Here is an 18,128-nt window from a genome sequence, read left to right as displayed (position 1 = left end):
ACAGATTACTTCTTCGTTCGAATTAATCGGTTGTTTAAGTCGTTTAAGCAATGGACGTTCGATGTCTGCTTTTAAAGCTTCGCTATTGAGACTCTCGAGAAATCTAGGACTACCTCGTTGACCTTTTTGAGGATACAGAATTAACAAGTATCGAAGGCTCGCAGGCTCATTGAGACAACCAACACGATGTACAAAGGGTACGCTTTAAGATCGGATCGATCTGCCATTTATCAACAAGATGAAAGTATCGAAGATGTTTATTCATCTTGTTCCTTTGCGTTTCCCTTTATAAGATGATATTTTTCAATTTCCCTTATAACGAAATAAAATAGCTCGTAAATTCGACTGTTATAAGATCAACACGAGTTTATTACCCAAGCAGTCGTTCGTATGAGAACAGTTAGAAATAAATTCTGCACCCAAAGGTGCACCTGCAGCACGCGGAACGAAGAAACTTGGCCGTTATCGATCGATCCTGTTGCTCGCTATAAAATTCATAGATTTAAATCGGCTTTCTAACAGCTTACTCTTCAAATCACAGGAGATTCTAGAATCAATTTTTACCTTTGAAACTTCTTTCCATTATTTTTACCGAGTTTACTTTAACGCGTTGGCTGAACGAATATTATTTGGAAAAAGAACATACAGATTTTTCAAATCCTTCGATTCTTCCAACTGAAAGTTGCTTTTCATATTGCTCTTTTTCACTTTATCCCTTGTACTGTTATTTTTTCCCCTGAATCGGTTATATACATATAAAACGTTTATTTTCTTTAAAAAAACACCGTTACGCTAGCATTTCAAAATATCAAAAATTTCACAAATATGACCATTTATTTATCTCTTTCTAGACCGATGCAACCATATAACCCGAATATTTAAGAGGTCATTTTTAAAACGATTGCTGGATTATTATACGATATATATAACATAATTATATATTATTTTTGCTATTATAAAATATATATACATAACGTTACTGACATCACTGAGACCAATTGGGACATACTAGCAATTATATTAAAAGCTATACAAATCTAGGTTAATGAAAAATATACTAGCGATCACCGTGAAAATCAATCTTCGTTAAGAAGTTAAGTTCTTGCAGTTCCATCAAAGAATTTCCCAATTATAATTTGATATCTCAGCAACTTTAGAAACTGACAGGACATGTAACATCTACGTTGACGAAAAATTTGTTCAGGAAGTGAGGAGCTTTACGCAGCCTTCTAGCGCTATTGAATATCCTTAAAAGGACTCGACACGGTCCTCACGCGGCCGTGACAACGCGAAGGATGCACGAACGATCCAGCCATGTAAATAATGGCGCGTAATCGTTACGTTGCACTTTATATGGATGAAACTGTGCTGGTTTCTCGCGTACGTTGTACATGTGGATTAGAAACAAGTACATATTCCTTTAAGAAAAAAAAAACAAAAAAGAAACAACCGTCATCGGTCGTGAAAGTCAAATTAAAAAGGAGCACTCGACTGGTCCTCGACATTTCTTCCCTTCATTTTCCCTTTCTTCTTCCTGTTCAAAAATTGAAGGATTTGTAGCAATAAACGAGCAAAACATTTTTCTTTCCCATACGAATTTTTAAGAGAATATAAGTAGTTTCTTCGTAATGTCGTGTATTTAATCAAAACATTAAATTTTCATATTATTCAATGCATTTTCCTAACGATTAACTAGTTTCGTTATTTATGAGACTATAGGAATTTAGAATCTAAATATACTTGGAACGAAACTGTTACAGGGATCTTTCTAAAGAATTTGTTTACCGAAAAATTGTTTGGATGGAACAGAAGATGTCTGTAACGATAATCTTATGTCTCCGGTAGTTTTCGTGATACCTTTTCCCGCATATGAGAAAATTAAACGAATATTCTGGCTATTTATCGATAATATTGATCAATAATATCTAAGATTTTGATATTCTTATTGCGACATTGTGGTAACATTGAATTCACGTGGTTTATATCGAATCTCCTCTTTCTTAATATGATCGTTAATCTATAAGTGACAGATGATAAATTCTAACCGATGGTATTAGCTCGTCGAATTCAACTCCAAATGAACGATATTTATCGACGATAAATTTACGACGATCTTAAATTCGAAGGAATCGAAAAGATCCTCGAAATGATTGGGTAAAAAAGGAAAAAGCAAAGGAACGGTTGCCTCTGAATAATTTCCGATATATCCGCGATTCCTATATAATTTGATTCCATGTCAAACACTCTAATTAAACGAACTGCTAGCCAACGAAAGATCGTATCCATTAAAATTTCTTCCACTTTCCATTCGATTACTGCCGGACGTTTCGTTTCTTCCTCTTTCTTTCTGGAGGGGAGGCGAGAAAACGTACAGATACGAATTTCTAGGGTCAAAGTGGCCAAACACGCGGTAGCACGATTCTCCTATCGCGATGATAATGAATTCTTCGTTTGTTTTAGCCTTCAGATAAAGTATCTTTTAATTGCTGTTGACGTTGAAACACGCGCGTCTCTGGTAGGAAAAGTCTAGTCTAAGCAGCGGTTAGATTCGAGCTGTACGAGTATGCGAAACGATATGCAAACAGTAGACGATAATTCACGCAAAAATATGATGAGAAAAATCGATATGACGTAAGAATTTGTTATCGTAACGTTTCGTAGATATCGCGAAGAAAAACAGACGCGGAGACTTGTGTATTGTTCGCCACTATCTATCGTTGAAATTTCAAATATATGCAATATGAAATTTTTCCATATGATCATCGTGTAAAATAGATAAATATTAAAAGAAATATATATATATATATTTAACTAAATAAACGTTTCGTCGTAATTCCTTAGCATCGTCGATCGCGACCTACTCGTACCGCTCGACAAAATGTGAAAAAGCAGGAAAGTAAGAAAAATAGGCTCACGGTATTTCCTCTTCGCCTTCATCTTGCAGAAGGGTATCCTTTTCATAATAAAATTCTTCACCCCCATTTTGCCAATGTCTCGACCGCTATTCGACCCGCGAGAACCAAACTATCGAAACGAAACACTTGTCCACAGGTGTAAAAACCAATTAATTATTCATCCAAATCCTGGTAACAAGATGTTCCTCTAAGATTCGATATTTCCATACGCACTCTAGATCACACGAATTGCTGGTGACTTCGTGGTAAACTCGAAAACTTTCTCTCGATTATCAGTCAGTGGAAAACCGAACATGATGATTTAAAGCGGTTGCATCGTTCGTTGTCCGGTGCTTAGTCGTTGTTTCGTTCGTTCGTTGTCGCATCGATCGATCGATCGTGCAGTGACGCAATGAATCCGGCTGAGAATCGCGCGATAATCGAATTGCCCTGATAATCAGAGCAGCCGATTCTCTTCGATTTGGATCCCCATGGATCGCATGCCGTGTCCGGGGTTTCTGTCGTTGGTTTTTCCAGCATTCGTGCCACTGTTTTGCCGCGGCCACTGTTTGCGTTTGACTGTGACGCCGAACTCTGGGCTATAGCCAACCAGGACTCTGACTACTCGCGATGAGGTGAATGGAGAGGGGAAATGTGCCTCTTCTCCTGTTCTTTGCCCGTAGCGACGGTACACTGACTGACGAGCGTGTATGCGTGGTGCATGCATGCTCGTCGATTTCTTAATCGCCGTGGAAATAATGCTTCACCCTCTCTAATTCGTCTAAACTGTCTGCTTACGAAGCTTCGTTTTGGCAACAACGATTCGCGGACATCGGGAAGACATTGGCTAGATATTTTGCTATATTTTCGTGATTGTTTCAGTACAATTTAATTTGACAATTAAGTTTCTTCTTTTTTCCTTCTTATTTTCACTTATTTTCCCTTTCTTCTTATCTCTTATCTTCTTTCGTTTCTCTTGTACAAATAAATTACATCATATTTGACGTAAATGAAATCGATGAAAATCTGTTTTTACTATTAACTTCTAATTTCCTAAGATACAATTCACCAAACAGATTAATAATTAGTTTCGCAAAATCTTTCAAGCTTCGTACGTTTTGTAAGCGTAAAGCGTAGTATTATCGTTCCAATTCTCGGTAATACTCTGGTTTTGCAATTTCGTAATACTGCATCGTCATAATGTTTATCAAAGCGCAAAGCTTCTCGCGAGTCTATCTCTTTGAAGTACAAAAATAGCAGGCTCGAGGTGGTCGAATAATCTAGTTTAACCGCGATGCATTAAATCGTGTATGGTGCCGTATAAACGAACCCGCTGGTGCAATCGTCGAATCAAAAGCATCGCGTTTACGCGCGTGAACAACATTTTAAACGACCTCGGGCGCGTTCGAACGTTTAGTCGGCCGACCATCGATCGGCATTTTCGCTCGACCATCGCTTTCACGCGCCACGCGTTTCCTGGTTGTCTGATCGTTGTCCCAATCGTCGTGGGCCCATCGATCGTGTTGCCACTTTTTTTTAAATGCCGCCGGTTTTACAGCTCGTCCTCACGAAGAACAGTTGCGACAGTTGCTCGTACGTACGTTTAGGTCGCTGACAGGTGCACGCCGCCATATGCGACCACCTTGCTCTGACAAGGTTGCACCAAAATGGTTTAGCGTTCTCGATGAAGTCACGTCATACCTTCCAAATCGAGTTAAATGGAGTGCCACCGCATTCGCGCACCGATGTTTCGCACAGTGATGTCTCGCGTACCGATGTTTCCAATGGAGAAGTCCATCGTGTTTCCATCTTCTACCACAGACGTTTCTTCGTCCGTTGCGTTGCCAGAAACGCTTTTTCGATATTAAACCACGTGTATTTTCGGACGTGGAATCGCGGCCTCTAGCGAATTCGTGTCACACATTTACCAACGTGGTATTTTTGTACCGGTAAAACGTCTTTCGCAATATCGTGTCCCTTTTTCGCGAACGACTGACGCGTTTGGATTGTTTGCTTTCGACTGGAAAATTTGACGAATGCTACCGTTGATACGGTATCAAACCACTCGTGACACATGTATCTTCCTGGTTTGGAACTTTCAGTCGCGTTTAAGGCGAAAATTTTGGTACGATAGCGAGTAATACGAGTTATAATTAAAAACGAAGCTTTTAATTTCCAGTTTATGAAAATTACGAATTACCACTTTGTACGTACGCGATGATCGTATTGCGACAGATCTATCTTCTAAACGACGCAAAGCGTTTCTATTTTCAACAGGAAAGAAAGAATTTCAAACGATTAAGTGGCTGATTTTATCATATGGAAAAGTAATAGTCATGAAAGGAAATAGTAGAGCAACAAGTTAATCAGGATGCTGCTCTCTGTTCCTTGTGAGATTCGATTAGCCACTATCTAACATCTATAAGATACACGCGCGATTTCAACACGTCACGCAAAAGCGAAATTACGAGAATCACGGAATCTTCGCCTGTCCTTTTTTTCTACTTTCTAAGCATCCTCGCCAAGCGGTTGCTATTGTTAACGCTTTAATAAAGTCTGGATGATCGTCGACCGGTATGCCGACGCTTTCGTTAAATTGTACGCGTGCACACGTTGATGTTCGATCGCGGAACACTCTGCGATATAACGTACGAGTGGAACGTAATTTTCGGAACGAGTTTTTTTTTTCACCGACCAACGAGTCGTTTCTGAAACAAATTACATTATTTTACGAGTTTTACGGCTGCGTTCAAGTTCCTAATGAAGCGTGTCAGTCCGATTTGATGCACTTTCGCGAAAAGTTCGGCTGCTTTGAGAATCCTGTTACCAACGTCGAGAGAAAGTTACGCTCCATTAGAGTAATGGGTTTGTTCTGTTTCTCCAGAAAATCCTAATCTCTTTACACGAGACAATTTTTCAACGTGTACATTTTGAACAATGTACATTTTTAGGAATTTTTGAATTTAGCTCCGACAAATATTTGCGATTTCTATATCTTAATCTTGCTCACGTTTTAACAAATAAATAAATAGATATTTAATGTTCCGAGAGGACGTAAATAACGATTCGTGAATTTATCCCAATAGTTTCCGAATGCTAATGTGCCGATATTGCTCTTATGTAGGAAGATACAGAAATGTCTGTCGTTTTGAAAGAATCTTTGTCGTAAAATCGAAATGAAAAACCACCGACATCAACGACGATTCTTTCGTATTTGTTTCAAGCTGAGGAAACTTTTTCGAAACAAACGAAACGTACAATCGGTTTGAAACAGCCTTGAAGAACATAACGAGAGTAAATCGCGTATTCGTTCCCTGTTTTCGTAAAACTGGCGAATAAAAAGTTCCTGAGCTTGTTTGAAAAAAAAATGTAGTAAGATGATAGGCAGATAATTCAATTTCCAATGTAGGAAGAATCGATGGAAAGCAATCTCGATATTGAATCGCAGAAACCTCCGATGCTGATCGATAAAACAGCATAAAAGGAACCTCTCGCATAATATCTCTCCTAATAGAATCAACTCTTTTAAGAATAGCTGCATCCTAACCAAGAGGAAAAAGGAGGATCATGAAACAGGATACGAAACGCAAAAGGAAGCATAGAAAACGAGGGGAGAAAAAAAACTAGACAGAAAGAGAGAAAAAGAAGCTAAGAATAACTCCCTCTTAACCAAGAGGAGAAAAGAAAATCATGAAACGAGATACGAAATGCAAAAGGAAGCGTAGAAAAGAGAAAGAGAGCCAAGCTAAGAACAGAGAACGACAGATCGGCGCATAATCTTTTCGCATTCCTATCCGCTGGCGTGCAGATCCTACTTTTGTCAGGGAAATCGGCCCGGATGAGGAACTTGGAATTAGTTTGGTTGAAAGAGGACGGAACTTCGAACGTTATTGCCACGGGGTTGTAACACAGGTGCCGTTGAAGCGACGGTGCAACTGACGCGATGCCACGAGCACCGGAAGCAGGTGGTTCCAGCCACGCACCGACGACTTCGCTGACGCGTTCCGGCGGCGTTCGAGCGCCGACTCTGCCGAAGAAGCCACCGGGACTATCTTTAAACCGCGATTTACCAGTCAGCCCGGCGATCAACGGCCGCGTGAACCATTCGCGATTTACTCGTCACGGAAACACGGGAATTGTATCGAACAACCGTTTCTCGCGATTACTTAACGGTGCGGTCGGACCGGTGCCGCGTTTTATTCGCTTCTCGATCGAATTATTAGCTTAGGCCTCTGTAACCGGAATTTTACTTGCTTCGAGGGATAGAAGCGGTAGTTGATTATGTTTTGCCACTTTGATTTGAAAATTAGAAAGCGATTAGATCGTACGATCTTAGATTACCGTATAGATTAATGATTATTCGTAGAATGGTATAGCAAGAAGAAGTATACATAATGGTACGATAACAAGCGAATGAGTTAAAAATGCGAATATATAAATAAGAGAAGCGTACGTGGGAGAAACGTACGAGTCTGTCTTTCTTGGTTTTTTGATTTTTATGTCACTCGACGGCTGAGATAATTGCAAAAGGTATGCATAGTTTACTTCGAACATACAAAATTACAATCAAGAATAATCAAGAATACGTTTGAGAAGATCGAAAGAGAAGCACAGTTTATTGTAATTCGAATTTTAAAATTGCCCCTTTGTATGTAGCGTAGAAATTTCCTTGAAGAACACCGAGAAGAATGCACACGAACGAGTGTCGATTCTCCTAAAATCTCTTAAAATCTGTTAATTTGTCTTACGTAAAACACGGATCCTGTTCGCAACTGATCTCGTGTTCCTATTCCCTCAAACGCATTACCTTCTACGCTATATAATTCTGTATTTATTCAGTTCCCATTGTTAGGTTTCATACTCTGCACCGAAGAAGTCCAATTTATCAGAGAGTGGCATCAAAGAGAGGAAACAGCGTCGTTCTCGTCGGTAGGACGCGTGTTCCCGGTTCAAGAAGCTTCTATTGTCTGTCGACCGATAAGACAGGAAACGGGAGCAAGTGCGACCCAGGTTGCGAAACGTGAGAATCTTCCTGCAGACGAGCGTGCAGCCACGTCTTGGGATTGAGTTTGCGGTCTCGTGAGAAAATGACACGATCGTCGTATTTCGTCAACCGAACCGTCAACCGTGTCATCAGTAAAAAGCTGAGTCGCTTTGTTTCAGCGAAAGTGAAAACCGTACCAAGTCGAGGCGAAGCGTTCACGAGGACGACGAACCGAGGACCGAAGAAGTTATCCTTGATGGCGATCTTTCATCTTTAATGAGTTTTAACGTACAAGGTGTACGCGAACGAAAGAAGTTGTGCAGTCGTTTGTGTGCCTCCTATTGAATGTATTGTAGGCGCCACTAGGAATATTCGTCTTAGGTTGCTGTATAAATTCTCCTCGATTTTTGTTCGTACAGGTAAGCTATAGAATAAAACTATAATATTGCTATGTAAGTTGCTATGAAAGATAAGAATAAGATATGTATTTTTATATTAGGTATACAGAAAGTTTTTCGCAAGTGCGATGACTCTGATGGCAACTGATTTTTATCCTTTCAAAACACTACAAAACAATTTTGAAAGAAAAGATTAAATAATTTTGAGGTCGTAGAAAACAAGAAGTCTCCTTTATAATAAACCCGAAGATAAATCTGAAGATTTTTATAAAAAATATATAATATCCACGTAGATGGATGTTACAAATGTGTTCTGACGGATACAACTTATGCAACAACTCAATGTCTCAGATTTCGGTGTTTTAATTGCGTTCTAGATAAATTTGGGACGAAAAATTGAGAAGCAAGCGTGCAATAGAATTGTATCTTTTATTTCTACCTAAATTAAATTCAAAATTTTTAAACTCACGAAAGATAAGAATAAGATATGTATTTTTATATTAGGTATACAGAAAGTTCTTCGCAAGTGCGATGACTTTGGTGGCAACTGATTTTTATCCTTTCAAAACATTAAAAAACAATTTTGTAAGAAAAGATTAAATAATTTTGAGGTCGTAGAAAACAAGAAGTCTCCTTTATAATAAACCCGGAGATAAAGCTGAAGATTTTTGTAAAAAATATATAATATCCACGTAGATGGATGTTACAAATGTGTTTCTGACGAATACAACTTACGCAACAACTCAATGTCTCAGATTTCGGTGTTTTAATTGCGTTCTAGATAAATTTGGGACGAAAAATTGAGGAGCAAGCGTGCAATGGAATTATTATATTAGGTATATAGAAAGTTTTTCGACTTTGGTGACAACTGATTTTTATCCTTTCAAAACACTACAAAACAATTTTGTAAGAAAAGATTAAATAATTTTGAGGTCGTAGAAAACAAGAAGTCTCCTTTATAATAAACTCGAAGATAAATTTGAAGATTTTTATAAAAAATATATAATATCCACGTAGATGGATGTTACAAATGTGCTCTGACGGATACAACTTATGCAACAACTCAATGTCTCAGATTTCGGTGTTTCAATTGCGTTCTAGATAAATTTGGGACGAAAAATTGAGAAGCAAGCGTGCAATGGAATTGTATCTTTTATTTCTATCTAAATTAAATTCAAACTTTTTAAACTATGGCAAATATAGACTACCATGGATTGGTTCTTTCCTTCAAGCCACCATGTATACAGAAAAAGTAGTTCAAATCATAGAAGCATTAGCAGGTGAACCGTTCTCCGAGAGGAATCCAATTGACGGGGCAATTATTCGATTTTCGATCGTGAATCGCCCGCACTGTGAAGGTCTTAATTGAGAGGAGAAAATTGTATTCACCTGTTTAACTGATTGCCTTCTATGACGGGCCCGTTAAACGGATAGTAAAATAGATCACTCGTTAAATCGCTTGAAAACCATTGAAACATTCTGCAATAAAGAATTTTTGATACGACGAAATACATTACCGCTGATTGGTTTCCATATATCATATACGTATGTACTTTAGTCGATTTGTAACAATTTGTAAAATGTGTAAATGAACGAGTAACTCGCGATTAAATAAGATTCTTATCATTTGACAGAATCGCGAAATACTACATTCTATTTATACGCTTAAATTATACGTTGTTACGAGTCCAGAAATATCTTTCGTACGTGAACTTTATCTTAGAGATCAGATACTCTTTCCTAGGAGGTTGTTATACATCTTTTCTTTTTTTCGTAATTTTGAATCACTTTTTCGATTTATCTCGCTTCTGCGGGACATCGATAATTATCTATCGATGCTCTTCGAGTCAATTTCTCCATGCCATAAAAACAGCATACTGATACAGAATGCAATCATGATCTATCGATAGAAAATTTTGACCGGCGATTCGAAGATTAAATTACATCTCGTCAAAAACGAACGAGCGTCCGAATTCTTTCGAAGCAACAGAGTACGTACGGAAGCGCAAACGTGAAATTGCGAAGAGAAATTTTCATACAGCTCGTATGCATTCCTCGTCAACCGTAATTACACGATGAGTTGTTGCGTTATAGTTTCCACCTGCCACTTGTTCGATCGCGAATACGTTTCGTTTCGTAGGAAACGTCAGCCAGTTCCAAGATTCATTTTCCTGCTACGCGCGATTCACTTCTGCTTTTTATTTCGTTCCTCTCTTTCTTTTCCTCGCTGGTTTCTACTCGTCTCTCTGCTCGAGCCCCCACGTTACAAGCGTATGCATTTCGCGGCGAGAAACCACCTCGAGGCGATTACGACGGAAAGCAACTCATTAGCGAGACCTGTGCATTTATTTAACCGGTGTACGAAGCATTTCAGCGAAACAGTGACTCTAAAGCGAAGGAAGCATTTCTCTTTGCACGGCATCATTGTGTATCAGGTCATTGGGCCATGGAGAATCCAAAGATGGCCGAAAGGATTCAGCGCGAGGAAATCAAATGTGCGTGAAATTATCGGATCTATTCCCTTCTTTCTCTCTTTTTCTCTTGCCCCTTCGTTTCTTCACCGCTGCGATTGATATTGGCTGCGATCGGTTGCATCGTACGGTTCCTCCTTTTTGTATCGTTCGACAGAAAGACGCCTCTGTTACGACATGGAAAATAATTCCAAAGAAAGTCTACGTAATCAGGCTGCAGTTCACGAGACGCCAATTGCGAGCGAATGGAAGGAAGAAAAATTAAATGAACAATTCTTGTCTTGTGATTTTTTTGCGAGATATCTACGTGACCGTGTGATATCGAAATAGAACCCGGGAATCTCGATTATATCGTGACATTAATTAACTCATTAAGAACCAACGTTGCGTTAGCGCTACGTTTTATCTGTGATCTTTTTCGATCAACTTATATTATCGAATTCTATGTTTTTAACATCGCGGCTGCGAAAGAGAATTCCAAGGATCGGCTCGATATTTTTCTCTATGCAAATTCTACAATTTTAGGAAACGTACGGAATTGGAAGTATTTGTCACATCGATGACACATTATTTCAACGCATTTCTATTTCAAAGTTTCTACTTGATATTAACGTTCATAGAGCGATTCGATATAAGCGATTTTCGTTCGTACGACAATAAAATTAGATGATTATCGGTATGGCAAATATCATGATCGTTTCAGGCAATCAAGTTCTATCGTATGTTACGCGTAATCCGTATTCGATAACATACAATTTGAGGAATTTCCAAGCAAAGTTACGATTCAAACTGTATTTTATTACAAATACAGGCTGCCTTTATCGAAACCGCAATTACGACTCGATAAATGGGACGAAACGATCGAATAGAAACGAAAGATAAATATGTCTGACCGTTTTCTGTGCGATCCTCTTTATCGAAAGTCTTGGTGGATTTGGACGAACGTTTCAAGGTCGCCTCGAAATCGCCCACCACGTCGCTGAGGTCGAGAGCCGTTGATACTTGCGTGCACTCTTGCTTATCGTGGGTCGACCTCGGCAGAGTCGTCACGCCATTCGTTGTAGCAGGTTCCTGTGGTATTTTCGGTAATTCCGCCTCTATTCCGACGAGGGCTGGACTCACCTAAGATTAAAAATATCAAACAATTTACGAAACCATCTTCCTTCTGTTTATTATGCTTGTCTTTCATTTTTTTCCTCGAGGTGAACATCGTTGGACCTTCGTTCGACCTAACCCATTGAGGATCAAGCAGTGAAATAACGCGTGGAAGTTACGTAAATGCAACATTTAAAGTAGGGAAATAAATCGTTGTCGAGTTACACAAAATCTACATAGTACAGTCGATACGTTATATTATTACGCGAATCAAAGATATGGAAAGAATTCCTATAATTAAAAAGATACGCCTTATCGTAAAGATATAAAATACCTCTATCTCTTTAAATTTCATAAAACTGTATCGAGGAAATAATAACGAAAAGCTACTGCGCGAATTCTTCACATTCCTTTCCATTCATTGTAAGTGTAATGGGAATTTACATATTCAGAGATATTACGTTAACAGAATCTTGGTTTTTAAATGGATCGATATAAGGTGATTCGCGTGATATTACATTGAGATATAAAATGAAGAAAAGGAAGATTAAAAAGGATTCTATTATCACGGAACGAAAGTCCATTTGATTTAGGTAACGTTAAACCGTTCAACGATTGACGTTCGAAATGGAGCGTCCTAGATTCACAATTTGGATCTAGCAGCAGTTTAATTATGGAATGAAGCGATCAATTACCAGACCCAGGAGAACCTCCATCGACTGACATTGCCTTCGACGTTCTCTTTTCTTTCGTCTTTCGATGCTAGACCTGTCGCCGGCACTTCCTGCTGCAACCGCCTCGCAATATCGCACGAAGTCCAGGTCGATGTGGTAGCCGTAAGGGCAGCAAAGACACTTCGAGCCTGTCGAACCGGAAACGTAGGCCTGCGTCCCCACTGAAGTATACCGGGAACAAGTATAAAAAATATCATTATCTATTCGATAAAAGTTTTTATCTAACACTTAAATCAAACGACACATAAAACATTTATGTTAACCACTTAGCGCACATGCTACACGTGTTGGTGACATATACAGGTATAAATCACATTTACTTCAGATAGTTACTTTAGCTATCGATATTTATGAATTTAATACGATATATCGTATGTGTACGTGAATACGTATTGCGTATGTTGATGCAAATTCATATTTTTATGAACGTAATTAACCGAAAGAAATGGAAGCATTTCCAGGTAGAAATCTGATTCACTCGTCAAATATTCTGGAATATATCATACACGGTACATTTTATATATTTCTGCGTGTTTCGTGCATTTTATGTATTTTTTGTATATTAAAATATTTCATTACTCGTATTACCAAATAGAAAATGTATTTTCGCTTGTACGTTACTTTTGTATAAGAATTTGATCGACTCCATAAAATGGAGAGAAAGATTGTGCGTTAGAAGATTAAAATGGAATTCATATAAAATCCGTGGAGTAATTACGTATTTCAATTTCCCGAATCAAGCAGAGCATGGACAATGGTAACAGTTTTTTCATCGATGATTCTGATTAAACCCATAACCAAAGTCCCAATTACATACTGTATCACGTACACATTTTTTATCGAAGCATCTTTCGTAGAGGATTCACCAACCGAATCCTCGACTGCACCGAATATTAATGTGTTATAATAGTAATTTAGAGCAACATCAATCTTCTTCAAGATACTCGAAAATAAAATGACCCTATTCTGCTTCGAATAGATCGAACAGAAAATCGAAGGAAAAATATCTTTCGAAGTTAGGTTCGGCGGTATTTTATTTCAAGAAGCGGACAATGGTAACAGTTCTTTCATCGATGACTCTGATTAAACCCATAACCAAAATCCCAATTACACACTGTATCACGTACACATTTTTTATCGAAGTATCTTTCGTAGATGATTCACCAACCGAATCCTCGAATGCATCGAATATTAATTTGTTATACTAGTAATTTAGAGCAACATCAATCTTCTTCAAGATACTCGAAAAGAAAATGACCCTATTCTGCTTCGAATAGATCGAACAGAAAATCGAAGGAAAAATATCTTTCGAAGTTAGGTTCGGCGGTATTTTATTTCAAGAAGCGGACAATGGTAACAGTTTTTTCATCGATGATTCTGATTAAACCCATAACCAAAATCCCAATTACACACTGTATCACGTACACATTTTTTATCGAAGTATCTTTCGTAGAGGATTCACCAACCGAATCCTCGAATGCATCGAATATTAATTTGTTATACTAGTAATTTAGAGCAACATCAATCTTCTTCAAGATACTCGAAAAGAAAATGACCCTATTCTGCTTCGAATAGATCGAACAGAAAATCGAAGGAAAAATATCTTTCGAAGTTAGGTTCGGCGGTATTTTATTTCAAGAAGCGGACAATGGTAACAGTTTTTTCATCGATGATTCTGATTAAACCCATAACCAAAATCCCAATTACACACTGTATCACGTACACATTTTTTATCGAAGTATCTTTCGTAGAGGATTCACCAACCGAATCCTCGAATGCATCGAATATTAATTTGTTATACTAGTAATTTAGAGCAACATCAATCTTCTTCAAGATACTCGAAAAGAAAATGACCCTATCCTGCTTCGAATAGATCGAACAGAAAATCGAAGGAAAAATATCTTTCGAAGTTAGGTTCGGCGGTATTTTATTTCAAGAAGCGGACAATGGTAACAGTTTTTTCATCGATGACTCTGATTAAACCCATAACCAAAATCCCAATTACACACTGTATCACGTACACATTTGTATCACAGCAACATCAATCTTCTTCAAGATACTCGAAAAGAAAATGACCCTATCCTGCTTCGAATAGATCGAACAGAAAATCGAAGGAAAATTATCTTTCGAAGTTAGGTTCGGTGGTATCTTATTTGAAGAAGCGGATATGGAGAAAGTTCGACCCTCCTAATGATATTCCAAAAGAAAATGATCTCGTCTTTGTTTGATGAGTTCGATAGAAAGGATCTATCTTTGGAAATTAGATTCGATTGTGTTTTATCTCGAGAGGCTGATTGTTCGAGGGTAATGACCGATGCGAAGCGTAAACCGAAATATGTTGTAACCATTGGCGATCATCCAAAGCCACGGTAATAATAATCTGGCAAAGTTCGTTAGCCGCGACAACGTGGGGATCCCATTTACGTGTCATATTGGTCCGTTCATGCTATCGCAACGTGTACGTGGCAATGACTCAATGAAGTTCTACCGCTGTATTTAAAGATCGTAGAAAAGATAACCGCGATAAACATATTTTTCTTGATTTTCTGATTTTAGTGTACGTCTTTTGGTCATTTAAGGGAAGAATTATAATACGAAGTAATGGAAGAAAGGAACAGACTTAAGGTCAATTAAAAATAGATAAGAAATGCACGATCTAACGATAGTATTCGTTTAAATCGATTAATTAATTTGTCAATTAACTTTAAATGTACAAGACATATTTATTCTCAAAAACAAACGAAAAGATAGTTCTAGCGTGGAGTTGATTGACACGATATCAAAAATTATTCTTTCGCACCAGACGAGAAATTGTGATTTATCACATTTTTCATTAGCGATCTTCGTACATTGTCGTCTTTTATTTGTTTATTTTATTTATGTACGCGATACTTTTTTGGGTAATTAAAGGATCAAGCTGATCATGAACTGCAGTAAACTGTATAAAGGAAATGGTGGCGGAGATTCGCATGAAATTTCAATTTAGAGTTCAGGGAGAATCCGGCTGCTTCATTAGTCGGATCGTTTGTAGTTTGTTGAGAAAGTTTCCTCGGTTAGAGGCGCGCTATCACGTTTCCAAAGTTTTATTGTGTTTATTTATAACGACGCGATGCAACGAAAACAACGAGTTGTTTTATCCGATAAGACGGGAAACTTTATAATGTTTTCTTTGTGCTATTTTTCTACAACTCAAATATTTTCAGCTAGACACAAAATTTGGATTATCAGCAGAGTATATCGTTATCATTAACATTATTATCTGTTAATATCACTTACGTAATGTTACTTACACGTTTTCGTTGAAAATGCAGATCAAAGATGTAAATCGAATATTATATAATAAATTAATAACAAATTGTATAATCTTTCGCAATCGAAATAAAGGGTTTTTCGATATTCAATTTAAATCGTACGAATTATATTCGACATGGCTAATGCATATCATTATCGATAGTCCGCGGATTTGTATTCATTTATTCATGGGAAACACATAGATGCAAAAATAATTACATATAATCCATATAATTTGAAAAGATATATAAAATATTCAAAGTACACTACTGCTTACGATATTTAATCGTGTTTATAAAAGTATAAATTTATATAGATATCCGCAACCTAATTATCGATAAAATTATTGCAATGTCGTTGTATGTTAATGCGACTTACCGTTTCCGTTGAAAACGCGGGCCGAGGTTACAACGGTCAAAGCCATTTTTCTACACGATCAGTGTTACTGTGTTTCACCACCAATCACAGGAAAACATCCTCACCACCCTGAAAATAGAAAAAAAGACCTTCGTTAGTCTCTCTTTTTCGTATTATAAATTTGCTATATATTATAAATTTCTATCGTGTAGTAACACGCATGACGACAACGCGCGTAACAAACGGAAGGAAATTAATTCGGAAAATATGTTGTAATTTAAAGAGAGGAATATTTCAGAGAAATACGTTTATTACATTTATCCGACTAGATTTATTAGAGAGCGGCGCTAGTATTATTCTACGAACAAAAGATTCTCAGAAACGCGTAATTTCATTAGGCGTTCGTTGTACATTCTCTGTTATCTATCGTCAGAATCGCGTTAAACGTGGAAATTCAACCCTGAAGATCTGCGACCTTTCTTTCGCCGATTCTACACCAGCGAAATCTTCGTTTTTAATAAAATGCGCTATGGAATTCCATGCAGCGTGCGCGGCAAATAAATTAGTTTCGTGGAATTTCAGACTGTCGGTTATAATTGACGATACAAAGAAAAATCGCGAATGGGATGAATCGCGATAAGGTTCGATACGGATGAGCGACAGCGATACGGTTGCCGTGTTTCAACGATCTGATTATGCGATCGAACTAACGCAAGCAAACTTATACCTTCGATATATGTTTCTGAATTTGTTATTATGGAAAATGTAAGAGTTATGATTGGAAATATAAAGTTTAAAGCTAAAGAGTCTCAGAGAAATTTGTTTCTAAAATTTTCAGTTTTTCGCCACTTCAACGCGACAAGATTTAATTACGAGTATGCAAAATCGAACAATTCTGCTTACAAAAGTTACTGTTATAAATCGTTTCATTGCGTTCTGATTTTAACTTTTGTATAAGAAAATATTCTGTTTGCTGCTGTTTTTCATTTTTGTCGATAAATTGATCTATCATTTTTGGCAATGGAAAGAATAAATGGGAAAGAAAAGATTTTCAACACGATTTCCAACGTGATATATAAAAATTAGAAGTTTTTGGTTCATATTAGAAGGATATAAAATATGCAATTGGAAAGACAAAGATTAGTGCAGTGTGTTACAACGTTGTTGTGATTTCGCAGTGGAGGCACTGTGCGATATGATAGCTTCATTTCTAACAATGAAATTCCATGTTAATATACACTGTGTTAATTGGAGTACGAATTTGCCAAACTGCAGAGTCACCGCTGTAAAATTCCAACGATATCGCATCGTTCGTCTGCGCTGGGGATGTAGAAACATAAATCTGTCGAAACGCATAGCACGATGCAATTTAACAACAATGAAACCGTGGAAGGTCGTAACCGAATAACCGCGATAAAAGCGTCCTGGAACCAAATTAAATTTGTGATACGTCAATCGAAAGAGCTTCCCAGAAAAATCATTTCGACAAACGTTTACCTCCCTATTCCTATTATTAGAACAGTTATTGACCTAAACATGTGATTTACAGTTTATGCTTGATTTATTTGTCGTATCCAATGAAAGATTATTTAAAAAAATCTGAGATACTGTAAACATGGTATTACATATCTGGGAATTTTGTACAATTTTTTGACTGAAAAGCCTAATTTAAAAAAATTAGGAAACTCTTAAAATGCCAATTTTTTTTCTTATCAAAATTATTAAATGACTACATTTATATCTCTACGGTAGAAATTGTTGCGAATCCTCAACTAGGTGACGATCAGTCAGCAACCGATCAGTTGATATCGCGAACCGTGAACGCTATTAACGCTCAAGGTAAAGGTAGATTAAAGATGTCGAGTAATATACAGGATGGTTGGTAACCGGTGGTACAAGCGGAA

The 18,128-nt window shown here is 37.5% G+C and overlaps 1 protein-coding gene across 4 annotated transcripts in view; it reads right to left on the bottom strand.

The window, feature by feature from the left end:
* LOC126868316 (KN motif and ankyrin repeat domain-containing protein 2) overlaps window positions 1-18,128 on the bottom strand; it is a 70,658-nt gene that overhangs the window by 11,430 nt on the left and 41,100 nt on the right. For 3 of the 4 annotated variants that reach the window (XM_050623641.1, XM_050623640.1, XM_050623642.1), the window contains 3 exons: window positions 16,246-16,353; window positions 12,538-12,737; window positions 11,641-11,869 (listed from right to left, as the gene is read on the bottom strand). In XM_050623641.1, coding sequence (XP_050479598.1) covers window positions 11,641-11,869; window positions 12,538-12,737; window positions 16,246-16,291 — 475 coding nt within the window. In that variant the 5' untranslated portion in view covers window positions 16,292-16,353. Of the gene's footprint in view, window positions 1-2,915; window positions 3,982-11,640; window positions 11,870-12,537; window positions 12,738-16,245; window positions 16,354-18,128 lie in introns of those variants that run through there. The other variant, XM_050623644.1, reaches the window with a different exon arrangement.

This window comes from Bombus huntii, chromosome 8, assembly GCF_024542735.1.
Source record: "Bombus huntii isolate Logan2020A chromosome 8, iyBomHunt1.1, whole genome shotgun sequence".
NCBI classification, from domain to species: Eukaryota; Metazoa; Arthropoda; class Insecta; order Hymenoptera; family Apidae; genus Bombus; species Bombus huntii.
Note: the sequence above shows the minus strand (reverse complement) of the source record. Positions and strands in the feature narration are given on the sequence as shown.